The following is a 20759-nucleotide window of genomic DNA, read 5'->3' on the forward strand; positions in this document are numbered from 1 at the left end:
CAAAACTTGACTTGAAGGGAGGTAATTAGGTGTTATAAAATGGATAATGTAGGTGGTGAATTGTTTATGGCGAAAAAATTAATACCGTAATTCTCTTCGAGATATGCTTGATAAATATATACACAGTATATTGTGCCAAATACCATTTTTCTATTATGAGAATGTACCGCATAACTTGCCATTTAAAATTTTTTTGAAACTTATCTTAACATAAAAAAATATTTTTCTTGAATGTAAATGTTTTGTATGCTGGTATCTTATAACTGATCGTATGCTCACATATTATATATTTGGAATTAGAAGCTATAATATTACATTAAATTACTGTAAATGTTGGAAAATTAAGAGCTTAAAAGGGCAAAATTAGCTTTTTTTGCATTCTTCACCGTTTAATTTTCATTTTCGAAATCAATATTGACTTGATTTCATCGGATACTTTTAAGATTTGGACTTGGTGAAGAACGATGGATTTCGGTGAAGAAACGCCTATTACGAAATACAACGACAAAGTGTGAATATGATATTTTCACCTTCAATTTAATTCATCTCTGAGAATATTGTCATATTGCTTGTTTTGCTTTAATGTCTTTTTTCATTCGAAAATCGGAAAAAAACTGTAATTTTTCTCCTGCCGACGGTTAGCTGTAGTTTGGAAGAAAGTTTTCGAATAAAAGGATTCCTTTCATGGAAAAATCATGTTGATCTTGAAGGATAAACGTTTTTCAAAATGTTTCATCATTTATCCTAGGAACGGATTATTGAGAAGAAAACGAAGAATAATCTGATAGTATATTTTATAGGAGCAAATTACATTCGTAAATACACAGTAAAGGAAAATCTAATTTACCTCGTAAATACTAAGGATGATTAAATATTGGTGGAGAGCACGTGTTCCGGAGTTTATGTAATGTTTTTGGCTTTATTATAAAACCATATAAACCCTGATATATATAAAAATCCGACTTATGAAGAAATAATGTTTAAAATTAAGTAATAAATCCCGTGATTTCGCTTGCTCTATTTTAGTTCGGTTAAGTAGCAGTGTATTAAGGGCATTTTACTCGTAGCTTGTAAAAAATACCAGCGAAGCATTTGTAATGAAAGACAACCAAGCGTGCGCTGTCGAGTTGAAGCTCAGCGACTCTTGCGCACAGATTGGAGGTTTTTTGCCTCGCTTCCTTGACAATAAATAAAAAAGAGAAGGAAACAAACTTGCTTCGGGAGCGTATTTACTCGCGCAAAAGTTACATTGAGCCTAATTTCGTCAAGGAAGATATATGCATCAAAACATTTAATATTTCTATTCTTTTATAGTTTGGGAGATTTTTATTTTCACCCGTCTCTTGTTTGAAGCAAGAATATCCAATTTCGAAACTTAATTGTTGCAAACTTGTCTTAGCATTAGCTATTAATTTAAGTTCTATAAACTAAACAAGTAATATTTGATGCTAAAAACAACTTGAGACCATGAAAGCGTTTAACATTTATTATGACACTGAAGCTAACCCCACCGCCAAAGTTGTGATGGTGGAATTGCACTTCTTGGTTTTGGAAAAATATAGAAATGCGTAAGTGATAATGAGGTTTAAAAGACTCGCATTTTCTATAAAAGCGAGTAGAGCACTATTCATGCATTAATTTGGTACAATGAGGGAATTTTATGCGGGAAAGTTCTTTCTGTAAATACTGCATATTCTAACTATGCAACAAAGCTACAGTCACTCGAAGAAACTTTATGTGCGGAAATGGCAAAGTTAAAACCCCCTTCGGTTAAAGTAAAGAATCTCTATGAATTCCCACCCTCTGCCGTCATATTAAATTGAAAATATTATCTTAGCTAGAGTTACGATTGCTATCGGAAAAATAATGAAATGTGTAGAATAAAGTAATTTATTTCTATAATTTTGACTTCCATCTAGTCCATTCTGTATTCAACTCTTTATCGAATGCATATTAAAATTCCACGCGTAGAATCTTAGTTTTCTCCGTGCGTAGTTTGCAGAAATTTCATTGGATTTCACACTGGGAATTGATTTACGCATAATGTCCCAACGTTTCTATTTCTAAGTATGTGATAGCCTTTAGGGGTAAAATGAGGATCCAAGTTTTGTTTGCAATTATACTGTCGGGAACCGGTCAAGTGGGTTCTGATCGGTGTTCCTTCGATTAGTTCTGACGTTGCGTGCTGTGATCAATTGTGTTATTCCACGTATTGCTGGAACTGGAGGCCTTTCAAACATTCTGTGTGCTGAGAAAAGATTTCAAAGGATTATTGTACCTTATGCGCTCCTTCGTTACTTAAGCCTCACGCCCCATTCATAATATGTGTACCATCCACAGCAAGTTCAACGAACTCGATGCACGTGCAATTAGGCGTGTGGAGAAATGTACGATGGAGAATGTGTACATGCGAGGGAAATGAATCCTATCCGTTAAGGAGCGTGGAGTGGCTTCCGACTTTTGCTGTGCCTTTCGGCGTTGCGGCCGACACGAACCGTCTCCCGCTGCGACTCGAATGAGACCAAGAGCAGCAGAGAAAATAAATGAAGTGAGAAAAAACTCGCCCCGAAGAATTTAGTTTGTTGGAGCTCTGGAGAAGACGAGATATGTACGGCACATGGTGTTTCGTAAGCCGGTATGAATGGTAATGTCCCCACAAACACGGAACTGCCACACTATATCCATCCTGCTGTGTCCGCGGGCTTATTTTTCCCCATCTTCCATTTTAAGAGACCATACTTCTTTCCGCCGGGAATTATTCCCAGGGCTCCCTTGAAGGAAGGAGATATTCAATTATGAAAGCAGCTTGTTTGAAATAGTTTAGGGCCGTTTTACCCGGAATACTTTTCAGTGTGGAGGAATTCATCCACGGTTTCACCGTAGTGGTTGGTAATTGCCATACATATGTTCCTGGGATTTAACATATGTCGCAATACTATCTTCCTGGTATCCTTTTTTGATAGAAACATACATATTTCTTTCAGTGAGACACCATTTTTAAACTATACCAATATTTACGCTTTAGGATTCTAACCTTCTCGCAGGCCGGTGAAAGAACAGCGTGTTCAAAAAATAACCCAGTTTAGACGCGAATCATTCCTTGATTATCATTTTTATATTTCACTCAACATGCCTTATGTAAGTACATATATCACTGACTGCGGCACTTGAAGCACCATTTAAAAATGCTATCACTAATTTACTTTTTACGTTCGTGTACGTGATAAAATTTGGATTCGCGTCTCGAAAAAAAATTCGCGTTTTCCTTTCGTGCAAGCCAATCTGCATCCGTACATTACCTGTAGTTGAAGTTAAAAAGTTATTCTCTCATTGATTAAAAAAACACTGAACTTTTTGCGTGGGAATGGGTAACAAAATACGAAATCATTACGTTTGCACCATTCACAGTTCAGTAACTAATTCTTCAAAGAGGTAGGTACCTCCTTAAGGAGTTTGCAATGTTTTATTTTTGGCCTATCGCATGTGGCGCTTGAAATGTGGTGATGAGTAGGCAATAAATTAATTGGTCTATTTTTTCATTTTATTTTTTACTATTGGTTCATGGGTATTAATTTTCTTCATTTTTTATTTCTAGGTCCGTGAGCATTTTTGTTGTGGTTATTGCCTCCCAGATTGGCTCCACGTTCACATACAATGTAAGTAAAATTCTTTATTCTTGTTGTAGTATGTTAAAAGTAAATTTTTCATTTATGTATTGCAATACACATTGGCTTTTTATTTTCTTCATTCACTAATGTATGCAGAACTGTTGTAGTATCTAAGTTTCATAAGACACCATTGTCTTCCTTATTAAACTCGAATGAAAGGTATTTATAAGTTTTGTCTAACTCTTCCAATGTCGTGAATTTACCCCAAAGGTCACTATGTAATATTATCCCTTCTAAGCCAACAGATGGTAATATTTATTTTTGGCAGTTCATTTCAGGAATATTGATTTTATAACCCTTTGAATGATGTAAAAAAACTGAAGTATAACGCAATCCTTGGGATATCGTGTTTTTTCTTCCCGAAGTATGAGGGACCTTCCTTCTGGATCGCTGCCATCCATAACTTTGCAAGGACCGTTGTTATTAATGCCAACGAATAAAATATATCGCGAACAATTTAATAAAATTGCATACTGAGAATGTAATTACTGCTTAATGTCTGGAACTTCAATATAATATTTTGTCAGAGATAACCAACGCCTGCATTTTCATTCATCAAAGCACTTGTGTATCACCATCTGAATGGTTAAAGGTACAATTCTTCAAACTACGTGTATTACCTACGTCCAATTGCTTTTAGAATGAGAGGTGCTTATTTTAATTCCATTCGATGAGAGTGATGGGTGTTTATATGAGAAATGTTCCCATCGCTAGAACTATGAGTAAAATGTATTTTGCCTGCTTATCGAGGACAATGTGAATTGGAATTTTTAAATAATTTTCACAGTTATTAAACACTGTCTTTGCAGAATGATATTTCGTGTTTTGCCAACATCAATTTGTTGCACTTAAAATAATTATGTGACAGTCATATGGCCCGATGAAACTTTTAAGTCAATTTTATTGGGTATCCGTTGGGAAGTCACTCACATAAGTATTTGGCATAGCAACTACAGACTAAATAGAGTTATTCGATAATTTGTAACTACTGTTACCGAAGGACTATATTTTACGACTAATGATTGCATTGTACACTATTATATTATGAACTGCTATGGCACATAATCTTTATGCAATGAGTGAATACATTGAGTTCTTGGGAGGACCCAAACGCGCTAATGCGGAATAATATTATCTCGTACTTTCTTTTTTTATTTATTTTAAGAATAAACAAACAATTGATAAAGGCTTGATACAACACGACATTTGTATTAGTTCTTAGGAAATTTAATTTTTCACGCCGGCCAACTAAATCGCCCAGCAGTGAGCACTTTCCTCTTCCTCATGTTATACTGCACAGATTTAGGCTAAAATTGACCAAACATGGCAATTTCACGAGAAATGTGGACGTGATTTTTCATGAAATATTAGAGAAAATAACTAAATTTCATAATGGTATGTGGATTTAGTATTTATATATTAAGCATACCACTAAATATTTCAGCCATGCAGATTTCTATGTGCCGGCACAAATATGTTTGGAAAAAGTTCGAAGTTTGGCCTTAGGAAATCTTCAAATTGCATTTAAGTTTTCATTCATCCCAACGAAATTTTGCATCCTTGGGTGCTTCTGTATGCACAGCTATTCTCTTACGCTCAAAAATAAACGTGACAAATACCTCTGTTTGGACACGTCACACGCGTAAAATAATTTGTTCACGGCCAAGTGTACAGCTGTCACTTACCTTTCATTCTGCCTAAATTTGAAATGGGTGGGCTTTCTTGAAGTTGAATTAAACCATGGCTGGATTTCAATACTACTGCTTCATCACTTCAATTTGTGCCTGCTCATTCTCGAGAATGACCGATGACTCCTTTCTTGCGCTCATGTTTAACGACAGTTTTTTGACAAGTCCGTTTGCGTCCCTGTTTGCCCGTGGACGACCGACGCAGATGTTCCCATGGACACATAAACAAATGCCCATCGAAAACTGGCGGCATGTTGTTTGAGGTGACGACGAATCCTGAGAGGGAAATGACAAAAGCTTTCCATTTGTCTCTCGCTTGATCCTCAAGTGATAAAGAGAATGAATTCAGGGATTCATAAAACGGTGGCCGTTAAAAAATAAAAAGAAGGAAAAAAAGAGTTGGAACGTGTAAAGAAATCAGTAAACTTCGCCTCGTCTGAATTTCATTGCGGTGGGGGGTTGATGCTAAAAACCTCCCCCAGATGACTCTGCTTCTTTCGCCGAAATCGGCCGATGAATTTCGGAATTACGAGGCATGCGTGCCGTGAAAAGGCGAAATAGCGGAGGGCGTAAAAAGAGAATCCAGACGCCGCGAGTAAAAAAAATATGACAGTAAAGGGCGCAGGAATTCGTGTTTGAATGTGTGTTGGGCCGGCCGACTCGCATTTGAGACAAAAAGCAGACACGTACTGTCCTTAGCACGTGCGCGTGCGCTTTCGGAGAAAATGCATTAGTTCATCAGGGTATGAGAATTATAGTGCTCGCGCCGAGATTTAGCTGTATGGACCGATACAAGTTGCTGAACACTCTCACTCGAATTCTCTAAAATATTATCATTTACGATTATGGTTTTGTTTGAAAAATCAAGAGCCTGTACCCCTATGAAAAAATTGTATAAAACTTTTTCAAATTTTTATACATTCTTATACATTGCCATGGCAATGTATAAAAATTTGAAACAGTTTTATACAATTTTTTCATAGGGGTATTTTTCCATTTTTCGATTAGTCGCCTACTTAAAGATCCATTCGCTACGAAAAATCAACCCTTTACGGATAAATTGATAGCGTAACGAGCTCATGCGGAGCGTGTTACCGCTTCTTAGATAATCGTCGGCCTTTTCGTGTTTTGAGGGTTCCGCGTGGTTTTTCGTAGTTTGCGCACTTTCCCTCAATGTAAGATTTTCCCTGAACGGGTAAATGAGCCAAAACTATAATGACGTCACCAACTCATCAATAGTGGGCTGTGGAAACTTTTTAATATCTTATTTTTAACTTTCTAAAGCATGATGGGGGAGGGAAGATGTAATGTCGTGGTTGCTTTTCGTTTCCTTTCATCTACCGTGGTTATAATAAGTCTTGAGAAAGAGGCTTTGCTATAGGCTAAGAATATAAATATTAAGGGGAATAGGAATGGACGTACGTTCATACAGAGGTATTTGCTGTAAAAATATTATTTTTGACGCTTTTATTGGCATAAGGTTTGCCTGAGATATTGAAAATTTTCTAGTTTGCTGTACTCCATGGTTTCTCAAGAATCCGTTTATGACCGTACTCCTGTAAAACAAAGTTTACATATCGGAACAGTTGCCTAATGTACGTATAATAATTTCAGTTTGTCATATGCCTCTGAAATGATATGTGAAATAATGCTCTTTAAAAATCTGAAAAAGAGTTATGAAATTATGTCTTATTGAGCCTCTTTATTAACGGTGAAGGAATCAAATGATGGCTTTGTGGGTTAAATTGATGCAATGAAGTGAAGATGAAATACAGTGAAATTCAATATACTCGCTCATTATTTGGGTAATTACTGCAGATTTGATTTTAAAGATATTGTTCATACGTAAGTCATTCAGTTGATGGCCTGAACATAGTTGCTTTACTACAGGGTCATGGCGTTGGTTTTTCTCCTCTCTCAAGTCACCTCACCGAAAGGAAAGGTTCGCTCCTATTCGGATAAGCCATCCTCACTCACTCATGCGACACTAGTAGAATACTAAGACCCAAGAGAGGCCTAACTAAGAAGGGATGCCGTTGAAATCTTTTCTCTTCGAAGGCATTGAAGGTTCCTATGATTGGGGCCTTTGGCGATTTCCATTATATTTGCTTCGTCATCTTATAAGTGTAAATTTTTATCTTTATTTCATCCTTTGTCGTAAGTCTGTGCGGAAGCCTCGCCGTCTGCTCAGAATGTGTTTTTCAATGATTTCTTCCGATGCGACTCTTGGCCTTGATTCTCCCTCGATGGCTTTCTGCTCTTTGTAGTTGGACACTGTGACCGCTAGCCTCGTTACTTCTAGAATCGTATCGGCCACTCAGATCCGAATCCATAATTTCATCTGATGATTCGGTAGGTAAGGGTGGGAAAGATATAAATTGTAACGAAAATTCCTCCTCATCCAGCCATTTTCTCTTTAGCTTTAGAATGAAAAAATGTTATTGTGAAATTTTTCATGACTTAGTGAGGTCGTTGAACTGCTGGTTTGTGGAGTCGTTAAGAGAGACCCGATCATTGACGAAAATATTCCCTCATTAGAGTGAGTGCTGATGACAACGAATTCCTGAGGTCGAGAAGTAGCGGAGAAGCGGTAAGAGTCGGTGACGTCATAAACTTTTCAGCGAAAGGGGTAAGAAAGCCCGCCAATATTTCGCCCCGAATATCTCGAGACGCAGTTCACGGATCAAAAATTGGAAATATATTGTTCTCTTCATTTATCGAACTCCATTTGAAAAAAAATTAATAATTACAAAATGTTGTACGATTCCAATCACTATTCCGTGCATCTCCTTGGATATATGATGACATCTTATTGGTCACAACTTTGGAAACTATAATTCACGAGTTAATCCAATCGCCCCAGTCTTCTAGCTAAAAATCGAATGCTAGCTATCGTATGTGCTGTTCCGTGTGTGAATTTTGGTAATCTATCCAGAAAAAATAAGAAAAATATGGAATAATTTTACGTTCGTGATACTAAAATCACATGGTAATTCACGCAGAGCGAATTCAGTAAATCACATTATTAATATTAAAATCACTCCATTATGGAGGTTATAATAATGGGAATTTACTAATATTTCTGGAGGTAATAGTCTAGTCTATTCTTCAAATAATTATCGGGGCAAAATGATTCGATGAAGGAGTCCAAGGAATTTGAAATTTATTGCAGCATTTAAATATTAGCTACTTGTTATAACTATATTTTTATTCATGAGAGAAAATGAAAGAAATTTAATATTGCCATTGTAATGATCAAGAGTTGAGCTAAAAGCCGCTCTTTCTTTTATTTCGCTGCAAGACATTTTCATCCATATTCATAGTTTCTTTTTTGCAATAATTACTCCCTGCAGTGCCACAAGAAGGTTGCCAATATCACTCAAGTGAATATATGTTATGCATTAATATTTTTGATTTGATGTGACTTATGTAACTCAAGTCAGAAAAGCTATCTCTACCTCAAATTTTTACTTCAAATTCATATTAAATTACTTTACATGTATATGTAGTATACAGCATTTGATTGAACTATTATGAGTACAAATCGATTAGGAATTAAGCTTTTGCCAAGTCAGAGTGATATTTAGCCTAAGTTCCTAATTTTTTCATATACTCATATGGTCCATTCACAGCGAGCAGCGGGTAATCATTGAGTTGGTACGAACATAATTGTACAACATTATAGTGTACCTTTAAATCGATAGTAAACGTGTGTCATAAATTTGTGATAAGCCGTGGATATTGCAATGAGCTGGATGTTGCAATGAAACTATTGTGATGACGGCTTTAAATTCTTTCATCTCTTGATCTTGATATAATGAAATGACGCTGTCCCAAAGCAATAAATAATTAAGCTTTTTATCGCGAGAAAATCCTTTGAAAATATCTCATGCATCCATGCGAATAATTGCAACCCTGACGTAGCGATCTCGGACGACTGAATGAATCGCTAACAACGGATCTTAACGGTTTTACCTTTTATGGTTTTCATCCGTGTTGATGGAAGATCGACCAAGCTACACTTCCTCATTACACGCGTCTGTGAGGAAAAAATATGAAATAACGTTTAAGGAGAGATATTTTTTCTATACCCAACTTGGACTTCTTGATCAAATTTAGTTTTTTTTAAATCTCACGGCACTCTTGAATTTGCTATTACGGTGTGCCGTCTGTTCATCCAGTACCCCTGGGTGTTGACACCTATCTTTTTCCGTCGGTAAAAAAAGAGGCGAGGAAAGAAAATGAACTCCCTTAAGCGCCCTTTTTCTCTTGTTCAGCGCTCACGTTTCTCGCCATTCCAATGGTTTGGCCTTCTGTGGAGCGGAACAGAGAAGGATTACCGCCTTGGGAGCCTGCTTCCTCATAGCAGGGTCAACCTCCTCTTGTCTTACCGAACACTTCGCTTCTCATTAAGCCGCAAACCGGATTACCTGCACCTTCATAACTACTAACGTCTGCATATTTTAACGTCCTGGGTGCCAAAATGGCGAGCCATCGGGATTGTTTAAAGTCTTAAGACATGCATGAAGGAAACAAAAACTGGGAAAAAAACTGAGATGGCATGTTTTTATTCGTCTACTTTAGAAGCGCCATGTACCAATATGCTGGCAGTGACGAGTGCTGTGCGTTATACCCAAGCCATAAGATGCGTGATTCCGAGATAATGGTTGCGTGCTTCGTGTTCCCATGGTGAGGTGTGCAGGAATTACTCCATCCAAATTAAATTAGGTTTGTTTTGGCATGCGTTCATGCTATATTCTGTTTTTCTAGCTTATAATTGACCAAATTAAAACGAATTTTCCCATATGTACGTATGTATTTATAAGATTCGATTTAAACTATTTGGTATAAGAGCCAGGCGAAGTAAGGGGATCCATTAATTACGTTAGGTGTTTAGGGAGTGAGAGGGTCAAACCGATTCTCACCCAATCTCACGTGTGGGGTCCTGGCATGTATTTCGTAATTTTTTCCCTGAAAGAAACAGTGTGAAATTGCGATCTTAAATACCAGTCATAACTGATCTTAAATAAAAATAATGAAACAATCAATGACAAATCCATTATATACATTTGCTATTTTATACAATATGGAATACATTATAAATGCAATACATTACATAAATTTGCTATATCATTTAATTATTTATTGTAATTTTATGCCATTTGAATCAAAATATTATGAGTTTGAATGACAATTAATACCGCTTAATATGTGTGTTACGTATCCAAATAAATATAAGCGACTATTTTAGCAAACTTTACGATATGGTTGGTATTTTATTCAGTTTATATATAAGAGTTTCATCGAATTTGTGATTTAAATTTTATGCTGAAATAGAAAGAAACAACACCATAACAATAGGTTTCGTATTAATAAGTGGTAAATTTTTAAACGTTTTTTCGTAGGGAAGTAGGGAAGAATGTGCAGCGAATTTATCCACAATTTTTTCGCTTATTTTGAGCTTTTGTAACGTTTAAATAATCCGTGGTTGCCTGGTTGCCCGGGGGAGACGCTGAACGCAGGAAATAATTGAGCGTGAAGGCTAACTGCGCGTTACGATGCTCGAGATTTTTTCCGCCCCATTGGATGCGAATTAAAACCGGAAAATATATGGGCGAGAGTAATATAGCAATTGTCTGTCTGTCTTTCTTTCTTCCTGCTTCTCTCCTATGGCTGTTATCGACTGTTCTCTGGTGCAAACGAGCTGTTTTTTTTTATTTAAAATGGCTCTATCGTAAAATATCATGGGGTAATCGTTTTTCAGGGGTTTATATCATGCCCGTTACGGGAAATAAAGATTCATCTCTTGCCCATCTTTTAATTTATTGCGTTTCGTAAAAGATAGCTCCACGTTTCCCTCTGGATAATTACGTGAAAAACATTTCAATCCGATTGATCACATCAATATTTGTCTCAGATTTCACGTCTTCACTCATGCTAGAAATACTGTGCACTTCTAGCTCCAGTCTCTGCGGGCAATTTGGCAGAAGGTACTAGCTCTTCAAGCACGCTTTGATCTTTCAAATAAAGGAATTTCGCATCCATTATGAACACTTGAAATTATATTTTCGATGAAATTCAGTTTAAAATTATACCTATTGTTGAAACATTTGTTAACATGAAGTAATTTGGGCAGTAAAACTGAGCAAATAGTGGTAATTGCGTGAAATAGGTCAATAAAAATTTATAATATGGCCAGGAAAATTCAATATGAAATTTGACTGAGGTTAGGGATTTAAAGTATGATTATAGTTTAAATAAAAAAAGATAATTGCTATGGATCAATCGATTAATGTAATCGGGGTTGGAAGAGCATTCTCTCGAATTTATTCGTTTACAAACATTCATTCATTCAATTTGGCAAATTATTCATTATTTGGGGACACTGTTAAAAACGTCAAATAATTTTTGATGCGTGGTTAGTAAAATTTGTGGTCTATTGAGGTATTATGATAGCACCTTTAAATTATTTGACTTTAATTGGAAAAATCTAATCAATGGTGTTCTTATTGAGAGTGCAATATTTGGAAAATTATCGTGAGGTAAACCGGAATACGTTTACGCAGAGCACTTTTTTAGAAACGAGTTTTAACGGTGGCTCCACCAGTCATGACTTATTGATGCTGCTGAGCAGCATTGCTGCTCCCTAGCCGGCATTCTCATTAGTTTTTGAGCGTCAGTCGAGTATCAGTCTAGCATCCGGAAAGGATAACTTGTTTTCCGTCAAGTTGAGTAAATTTTGTGCTGAACTACCTACTTGAAACTTATTTTAAGCTAGCAATAATTAGTTAAGAATAAACAAATACATGAACAGTAGCAAAAATACATCCTTTTTTTTAAACTGTGTTTGTAGGAACAGAAACGTAATTAATTTTCGTTGCACGTTAAAAATAAATCCAAACATTGCGCTCAGTTATTGGTTACACATTCCCCATTAAACAAATTATTATAGTTGAAATAGCGAATCTACTGTACAGAAATTTGAAATGAAATTCATTGGTACCGAGACATTCGCGGAGATATGCCGGTGAAAGCTAAAACAAGGGTGACTCGTAGCTTGTAATTCGGCGGGACGAACAGCACTGACTTTATGACTGCCAAGTAAATTTGAAAACAGCTTTCGGAGATACCTGCTGACGTGATCCAACTTAAATTAGAGTTCAATTTTCCTATATTCAGATGTATACACACTTAGACAAATCTCCATTAAACTCTTCCCGATTTGAGTCCGTTTTTAAACAGTCACGCAGTTTTTTCCCCTCCAAGCATGATCGCCCGAAGAAGGAGTGGCTCCAGTATTCAGGACCATCTCCAGCCTGGCTCCAGACACTGGCTCCAGTACACGGTACCATCTTAATAGGAGACCACAGATCGGAGGCCCCGTCCCGTTCCGTCGAAGATTGGGTTGATACTGCCGCTTTTGAAGCATTTTAATCGGTTTTCAAAAATGTCCGCAGTGAGGCGATGAGTGAGGATCGATCCATTAATTCTCAATGTTTTAAATATAATATTTGTCCTCGATAGGAACAGCACTGAAAAAATACGAAATAACGTCAAAATACGAAATAAAGTCAAATTTTCACGGATATAAATTTTGGATTGTAGCCCTAATTTTGGCTTATTTATGCGTGATATTCATATCGCTCTGCCTGCCAGCGTTGCTAGAAAGATAGCGATTGTATTTAAACAAAACGAAAATATTTCGTTTCGACCCGGATCGAAACAAAAATACGAGAAATACGAAGCATAATCTGTGTTTCGTTTCGTCCCGGAGGCTCAGTTTAGTTTTGGCTCTGATTTCGTTTCGACCCTGAGTTTAGCTCCCCGGGTTTAAATCTATTTCGTTTCGTTTATACATTTCGCTCCAGGGAACGAAACTATTGAAATTTTAATGACTTTGACTGTCGCTTGGTTTCGATTGCCATCCCCGGTTGCTAGTGGCGACTTTTGTAAGCTCATTTGAATCCGCGGAGGGTGTGTTCATCTTGCGGTCGACTTGATGATCCTCTCCATGATAACAATATGAATTCGTGCAGCATTCTCTTCCTTTGGGTTGGAGCGCAGCCTCCCCCTCTCTTGTCCTCCCACACTTGCGCGCATTACCCTTCATTTATTTCGGGTGCTGAGCGCACGGCTCCTTGGGCGACGCCTTTTCCCACGACCCTTGCTGCTCCTTGGCTGTCCCGCGCGGCTGCCAAGGGAAACGTAAATAAATGTGCGAATCGAGATGACTACTCGTGTTTTTGCCCACCCCCAATCCAAATAAAAAAGTACTCTCGGGTGACCTAATAATGCGTGCGCGCCTGAGGACTCTTTTGTTTTTGCATTCCTCAGCCGGGACATTCAAAGGAAGTCAGGACCGTCTGGGAATTTTGGTTTCCCGCTGTGCTGTCAAGTGACCTAATTTTCGGACAAACTACTGCGCTAATTATGCATCACACTTTTTTATCCCAGCCTTCCTGGTGCTCATTCTTTTAAGTGTTTTTTACTCACATAATCATCATGTATCGAACCAAACATGCGTTAATTTTGCAAATCCTTCTTTTCATAGACTTATTATCTGGATTATAATAATTTTAATTAAAAATTATTCAATGAAACGTGATTATTAAATTACATCAAATAATATTTTTTATGTCCAAATATGGCTTTTAATTTAATTATTAAATTACAAGCCATATTATTATCTTGTAAACAGATTTTTTTATGCAGTTTTCCCTATATGTAATCTACATTTTTAATCTCTTAAGGATTTCATAGCATCATGGTACGTTTTAAATTCTTACTTATAGTGTCTCAGCTATCGTTGAAAAAAAAATATCTTGCGGATGTGTCGAATTGATTGCATTGGTCATAATGTAGCACTCCTGGGGAGCGTTTTTTTTTATAAGGAAAATTGAGATTTGTGCCTGGTCTAATGAAGTGGAATTATAACGTACTAATAAATTAAAATTTACTGCAAATTATTTGTGGAAAATGGCCATTAACGTTATTTACCAATTGATTGGACACATAAAAATAATGCAATAAATGTTCCTATAATGCTTTGCTGGCCCAGAATATGGGCGAAAATATCGGTGTTAATGTAGAAATGTATGCCTATCAATGTAATGAATAGGATTTCCGGTGATTAAGCTTGAAAACCAATACATTCTAGTCAATAATTTTTTTTTCTAAATGCTGGAAAATTGATGAGCTGTATTGATTTCCAATCGCTCAATATGCAGAATTAATCAATCAATTTTGTCATCATCATTATCACGGTTGAACAATCCTAAGATTGTTTTTACGAAGCTCCCCATTGAATACTCCATTCTGATAATATTTTCACGCACGTGTATTCATTCTCTTTCGCATTCTTCTTTACCTTTTCGTCATATTTTTTCGAGGCCTTCTTTTTCCTCTCTTACCATCTACTTGTCCCTCGACAATAGGGTGTTTTCCTATTATTTTTTTATTGCCTAAATCGAAAGATTATTACTCCTGGAGTACGCATTTCACGCTTTTAGATTTTTAAATGACGATATCTATTTTTCGCGATTCAATGAAAAGTGAAAATTTTCAAGCGCGCGAAAACGCGACGGCTAAGTATGAATGCTGGGAAAACTCCGTGTGATGTCATTCTGGTTCCTGCTGTCGCCGTGTGAGGTGACCTTGGGGCGAGGCTTTGAGCGCTGATACGGTGGAGGCTGCTAGCAGGTAGCAGAGTACCCTGCTAGCTGGTAGCGCTTGGCTTAAATGAGGATTATTAATACCTTATCAAACGAAGGAAACCTTCCGGCCTTAGGCAGTTTTAATAGGTGATAATTAAGACATGTTTCCCTGAGCTCTGTGCCACATGCATGCATTGGTAATCTCAGACGATGTAAAACTCCTATCTACTCGTGTAGCAACTAGGTCCCTGTGACGTCACGTGGAGTGGCATCGCATGGGCGCCAATCTGGCCTTTTTAAATGAGGTTAAAATTGAACATTAAAATTCGTCTAAACTGGGATTTCTTAAACCAAAATAATTTGTATATTTTGAATACACTAATGGTGGTTAACGAATCGCAATCAAAGCCTTTCGTTTTCTTTGATTATGGAAACTACCCTAGTAGCCCTGGAAACCGAGTCGCGGTCCTTTTTTTCGCCAATGCTTTATCGCTCATCTTGTCGTCTTCATACATGCGGGAGTGCATTTACGGTAACTGCCGAAGCACTATAATTAATTTATTAAAACTTAGCCGTAAAGTATTGGGCTATTTGTTTATGGTCCATCCCAATTTCATTTATTTTCCTTTTACAGAAAGTGTATTTTACGGCGTTTTTTATCAACGGATCACCGCTTGCTTTTTCGCTCTGCCTCCCAATCACGAGAGTCATTAGGCCGTGGCTTTTTGTCTCCGTGCCCTGTTGCACTTTATTCGATCGACGCTTTGAATCAATCGATGGCGCGCCACCACGCGGCGCTTTTCGAACGAATCGCCATGCACATGAGTTGATATATCGAGAATCCTGATTTATGGAGAAGCTAGTGAGGTCTTTGATGCGTAAATAAATATAGCAATTCCACGGCATGTAGTTCTCCTATAAAAGACTAGCGTGGGGTTTAGAAGAAGATCAGGGTCAAAAGAAATTTTCATTTCTGTGCAAAGGACTTGGAATTCTTGATAGTCCACCAAATTTAGTTGAATTATTTTTGAGAAATATAGATATCGTGTTAGTTATATGCGGATTAGTTATTGTTAATTTGTTTACCTTATCGTAGCGTTATTTTTGGCTTAATTACAAATTCGTGAAATTCCTCATTTAAAAACTAACATTGTGTAAAATCCACGCATTTAATTGAAAACCAATGTGGGTGATGCTGATGTCAACCCAGCCGATGGCATACAGCCGTATTGAAAATCAGTTTGATCGATTTGAAAATTAAAATAAAGCATTAAAAACAAAGTTCATTTCATTATGAATATTAGATACTTCCTCAAAGTTAAGCTTCGTAGTATTGCATTTTGAAAGATGAGAAGGATGGTGTGAGGCTTTTCATGTTTACAACAAGTACGATCAATTAATGTAGTTATCTAATGATTTGGGTATGGTAGAGCACTGTTGCCATTTTGAGAATTCAGTCTTCGCATTCATATATGACATTTTATCATCAAGGTTTGGTAAGGCTTAAGTATCTATTTTAAGTCGAGCATATTTTTCATGGACGATAGAAGTAAACCTTTGTTGGATTTTTAAATAATACATATATTTAAATTATAACCCAACTAACTCGGTAATTTAATATTCATTCGTTTACCATTATGTAAAAATTAAGCTCATAAAAATGGATAATTAACAGCGGTTAGTTGTTCAGTAACGAGATAAAATGTTATAGAAAAACCAAATTAATTTTGCACAATTCCTACCTTCTCCAACGCTCTTACTAGCATATTTTACACCAGACATGAGTCGATTTTGCCAGGAAGTTAAAAAGGTACGCATTGAAATACGTTCGGGTAGAAAAACAATATTCCACCTGATTTGATAAAGTCATCAAAAAGATTTCGTTAAGTTTACTGTCGAAATTATTTTAAACCGCCGAATTTTTATAACATGATAAATTTATCACAATTTTTTCTCTTCAATAGCCCATTTTGGACATCTACTGTAATGATTTATATTGTATAACGCCGCAATCATTTTCTCGACTTTTCAAGCGCATTCCATTATGAGTCGTATTCCCCGCCAGCTAGTGATTCGTGGTTATTATCTCCCGTCATCCCCGCTAATGCTGAGTTGTCGCTGTCGGACCCATTGAAAAGCGCCAAGGTTTCGCACCAGCGATCGTCATTTTTTACTCAACGTTCCTTCGGGATTTTTCCCCTTTTTGTTTGGAGAATATATGTCCCCCTCAGGTCGTAATCATAGCCATATTTGTCTCTCCCGCGAGTCTGCCTTGGTCTTTCAATCTTCTCTCCACCAATGTATTGCCGTGCACAGGAATTCAAAGACCATCTGTGAGATTTTACACGAAAAAATCCATTATTGGAAAAAAGCTATTTTATAAGGTCATGGATATTTTTAAAGAACTGTTTTCGACTGTTATTATTCATCATTTACATAACTTGGCGTTGTTAATTTGTAGCTAACCTAGCCTTTCATGAGTGATATTTATGATGTGAATAAACTTGGTTAATACTTCCAGTATTAATATCATGAATTGCCACCAGAAAAATGCCCCTGGACTGGGAATCGAACCACGGGCCTTTGGCTTTCCGGGCCACTGCGCACATCACTAAACTATCTAGGTTCTTTGATTCCCATGGCAATTGTACCTGGGCCCTTGGTACTCGGTGATGGTAAAAAAATATTGCTATGGTAATCATAGAATCTGGATAGCATGGTGGTCCGCAAAGTTAAAGGTCCGTGGATCGATTCCCTCTCATGGCGTTCGATGTATTTCCATGTAAGCAACAGGCGACAGGCTTTGAAATTTTACGCTCCCAGTATAAAACGGAATTCGAGAAACAAGAGAGCATGCTCTCTAGTATGGAATGAAATTGCGGAAATGGTCGGTGAAAATGCCATACTTTCTTTTTAAATTTCCAGGTTTGCTAGTCTCGGATAACCGTCAGATTTGACTGCTCTTGTTATTTCAAGCTCGTGATATTCACCTTTTGATTTCAGATATGTTTTCCAATTGGCTAGTAATTATCGAAACGTAAGCTGTGCTTTTAACCTGCTACAGTAAAATTAAAGTGACAGTTTCGTATTCTAATTAATCTTTGCTTCCCGGATTTAGCCTGGCTTATCGGTTTTTCTCCCTACAATTCTGTGTCTCGTCTGCAAAAGAAGGCAGTTAAATATTTTTTCATTTCTCATTAACGTACCAATTAAGAGCGAATAAATCTTTAAAATATTAATTGAAAATTCCCAGCCAATCAGCTGAATTCTGGCTTTATACCTTCCTTGTTTTTTTAACGGCCAGGGTTTCCTCGTAAAAAATCATCATCAAGATCAAAGGCGTAGTTCTCTCCATGTCTGTTTGTCTGCATCCAATAAAAAAGCCTGAATTTAAAAAAAATTAATGAGGAGGTGGATATTTAAAATGTAGAAATCTCTAGATGACCAGTAGTGCTCAGTATTCAATGCAGAATCAAGTCCAATGAACTATGGCTTTGCAATATTTATCTTTTTATTTATTTAATTTGTAATTATGTAAAATCGTCGAGAAAATCTGATGTTCCTCACTATCTCTCCATACCTTTTGAATGATATTATGATGCGAAGATAAAGATTTTAGATTAGCTTGAGATTTTTATCGGCTAAAAAGTTTAATACTTAAAAATACTTTATCATCACCTCACCTTCGATTTGCATAATTATAAGTTAATATTTATATAAGTTAATATTTCCGCTGAATCGTTAAATTAGAGATACTGAATGGTGTGATGTCCAATATGGAATGCAATTTCAAAATACTTCCGCTAATACGATACATATTACGTATTTGCGAGATTGGTATTGCTGCTCCCAAAAGAATGACCGTCACAGATGGCTTCTCGTCGTTTTTTAAAGAACAAATTAGTTTTTGATCCATAATTTCTCTCATAAATTTCCCGTCGGTAAAAAAACGGTTTTTACCGTTAGAGGCAACTTATTGAATATTATAGGCATAATTTAAGGATTAGCTGCCTGACGATAACCTTCTCTTTTCGAAAGGCTACCAGTGCCGGGAGAAGTGAAGATTTTCTCCATGGACCAACGTCAAACTGTCTTAAACATTAATTGGTTTACATGGGAACGGAACGGCATAGCAACGCAAGGATAATAGACGAAAGAAAAAAGAAGATTAAAGAGGAGACATGAAGCAAATGTATAATAACCGCGACGAGATACGGTTTTCGAGTCTCGGGTGAGAGAATTATGTCTTGGCGAACGGGAAAAAGCATTGCAAATCAACGCGTCCAATTTTGGAAGCGAGGACGCCCGTGTCTCTTGAGCCATTTTCCACGATCAGACTTCCATGGATGGAAGAGAGTGGAAGGGCTTTGTAAGTGCGCTGCAACTCCATCTCCTTCTTCTTCTTCTCCCCCGCCTTCGCCGCTTTAATCTGCCGTCCGGCCTGCCAAAGAGTGATTTAGGTGTCTCGGAGTCGTAATGGGTCCGGCTCCGTGAGTGTGATTATCACCTTGGTTCCCGCCTTGGCCCAGCCTTTCCGCTCCGCTGGTCCCGTGCGCTGCGGCGGCCGATCGCTCTGTTATTTGTGGAGGACCCCGACATCTGTGCCATTAGGACCACAGGATAGATTATTTGGCGAGGATTATTTCGGTTCGACGGGGGAATGTCCGAAAAAAATCATCGAAAGGAATTCACCGTTATAAAATATCCTTGTTCTTAAAATTCTCAATCTGCAGCATTTCACAATTGATAGGGACTCTTTTTTCCCAGAATTTTGTGAAACTAATTTTAAATATAAATTGAGAATAGAATTAATTCCCTGAAGAATATGAACCAACCCACGAAAATATACCGTGATTTCTCATTTTATTTTTTTTACTTATACGGATGGAATTAGAGTACTTAAGTGTGAATTTATTTCAATGATACATGATAGCGTTGAAATATATCGGTGTGAAAGTACCAAATCTATGATTGAATCAAGTACAACATTAAATGTCTCTCTTCTTTGACTAATTACAAATGAAATTTTAAAAACGACCCATTTCTAATTTAAAATATTCATTAACCTAGCGAGCATAAAAGATTCGTTTTAATATGCTATTGTCATGAAAAACTGGAATTTGGCTGCTTTGACTGATTTCATCTTACAATTCTATTGTTCATTTGTTGATATTTCCCTATTAGGTTGCGGAATTAGCGGTTGCGGAGTTCTAGATTGCTTTTTCTTAATTACCGCTAGTTTCCATTCGCTGGGCAAACTCACATTGATCATATATGGATTCTGTTGAACTATACGATTGTATAGATCTATAGTGCTCTTAATTCTTGAGTTAACGAATCACCTAAGGGATATCTTACGCTTGGTTTGCGAAAAAAATCAAAAAGAAAATTTTGGGTTATTATTATTTTAATTATTTTCCTAAGGCTCGACAATTTTAAATAAATAATAATATGGGAAGATTTGAGATGGAACTTAAGCAATTAATTAAAGAACTTTTCTTCAATCAATAGTTTTATAAGGTGTATAACATCTCATTTTACTGATAAAAAAAGTGAAGCGCGGTACATATTAAAATTCTCCTAGCAATAAGGATCGAAAAGACGTCATGTATCTAGGCATGTTCATTGGTTATTATTGGAAAGGAGCCATTGGTATCCATTGAAAGTGGGTTATGTTAACTATAATATTTTCTTCTTCTCCACGTATCTCTTCATTATTCCGCCGCGTATCAAGCCAACCCTGCGACCTC

At 36.9% G+C, this 20759-nt stretch overlaps 1 protein-coding gene across 1 annotated transcript in view; it reads left to right on the forward strand.

Annotated features, from left to right (window-relative positions):
- Window positions 1-20759, forward strand: part of LOC124168519 (papilin) — a 452639-nt gene that overhangs the window by 327359 nt on the left and 104521 nt on the right. Inside the window, 1 exon segment of the mRNA XM_046546846.1 lies at window positions 3596-3656. Within this exon segment, the coding sequence (XP_046402802.1) occupies window positions 3596-3656 (61 nt within the window).

Source organism: Ischnura elegans, chromosome 11 (assembly GCF_921293095.1).
Source record: "Ischnura elegans chromosome 11, ioIscEleg1.1, whole genome shotgun sequence".
Lineage (NCBI taxonomy): Eukaryota > Metazoa > Arthropoda > Insecta > Odonata > Coenagrionidae > Ischnura > Ischnura elegans.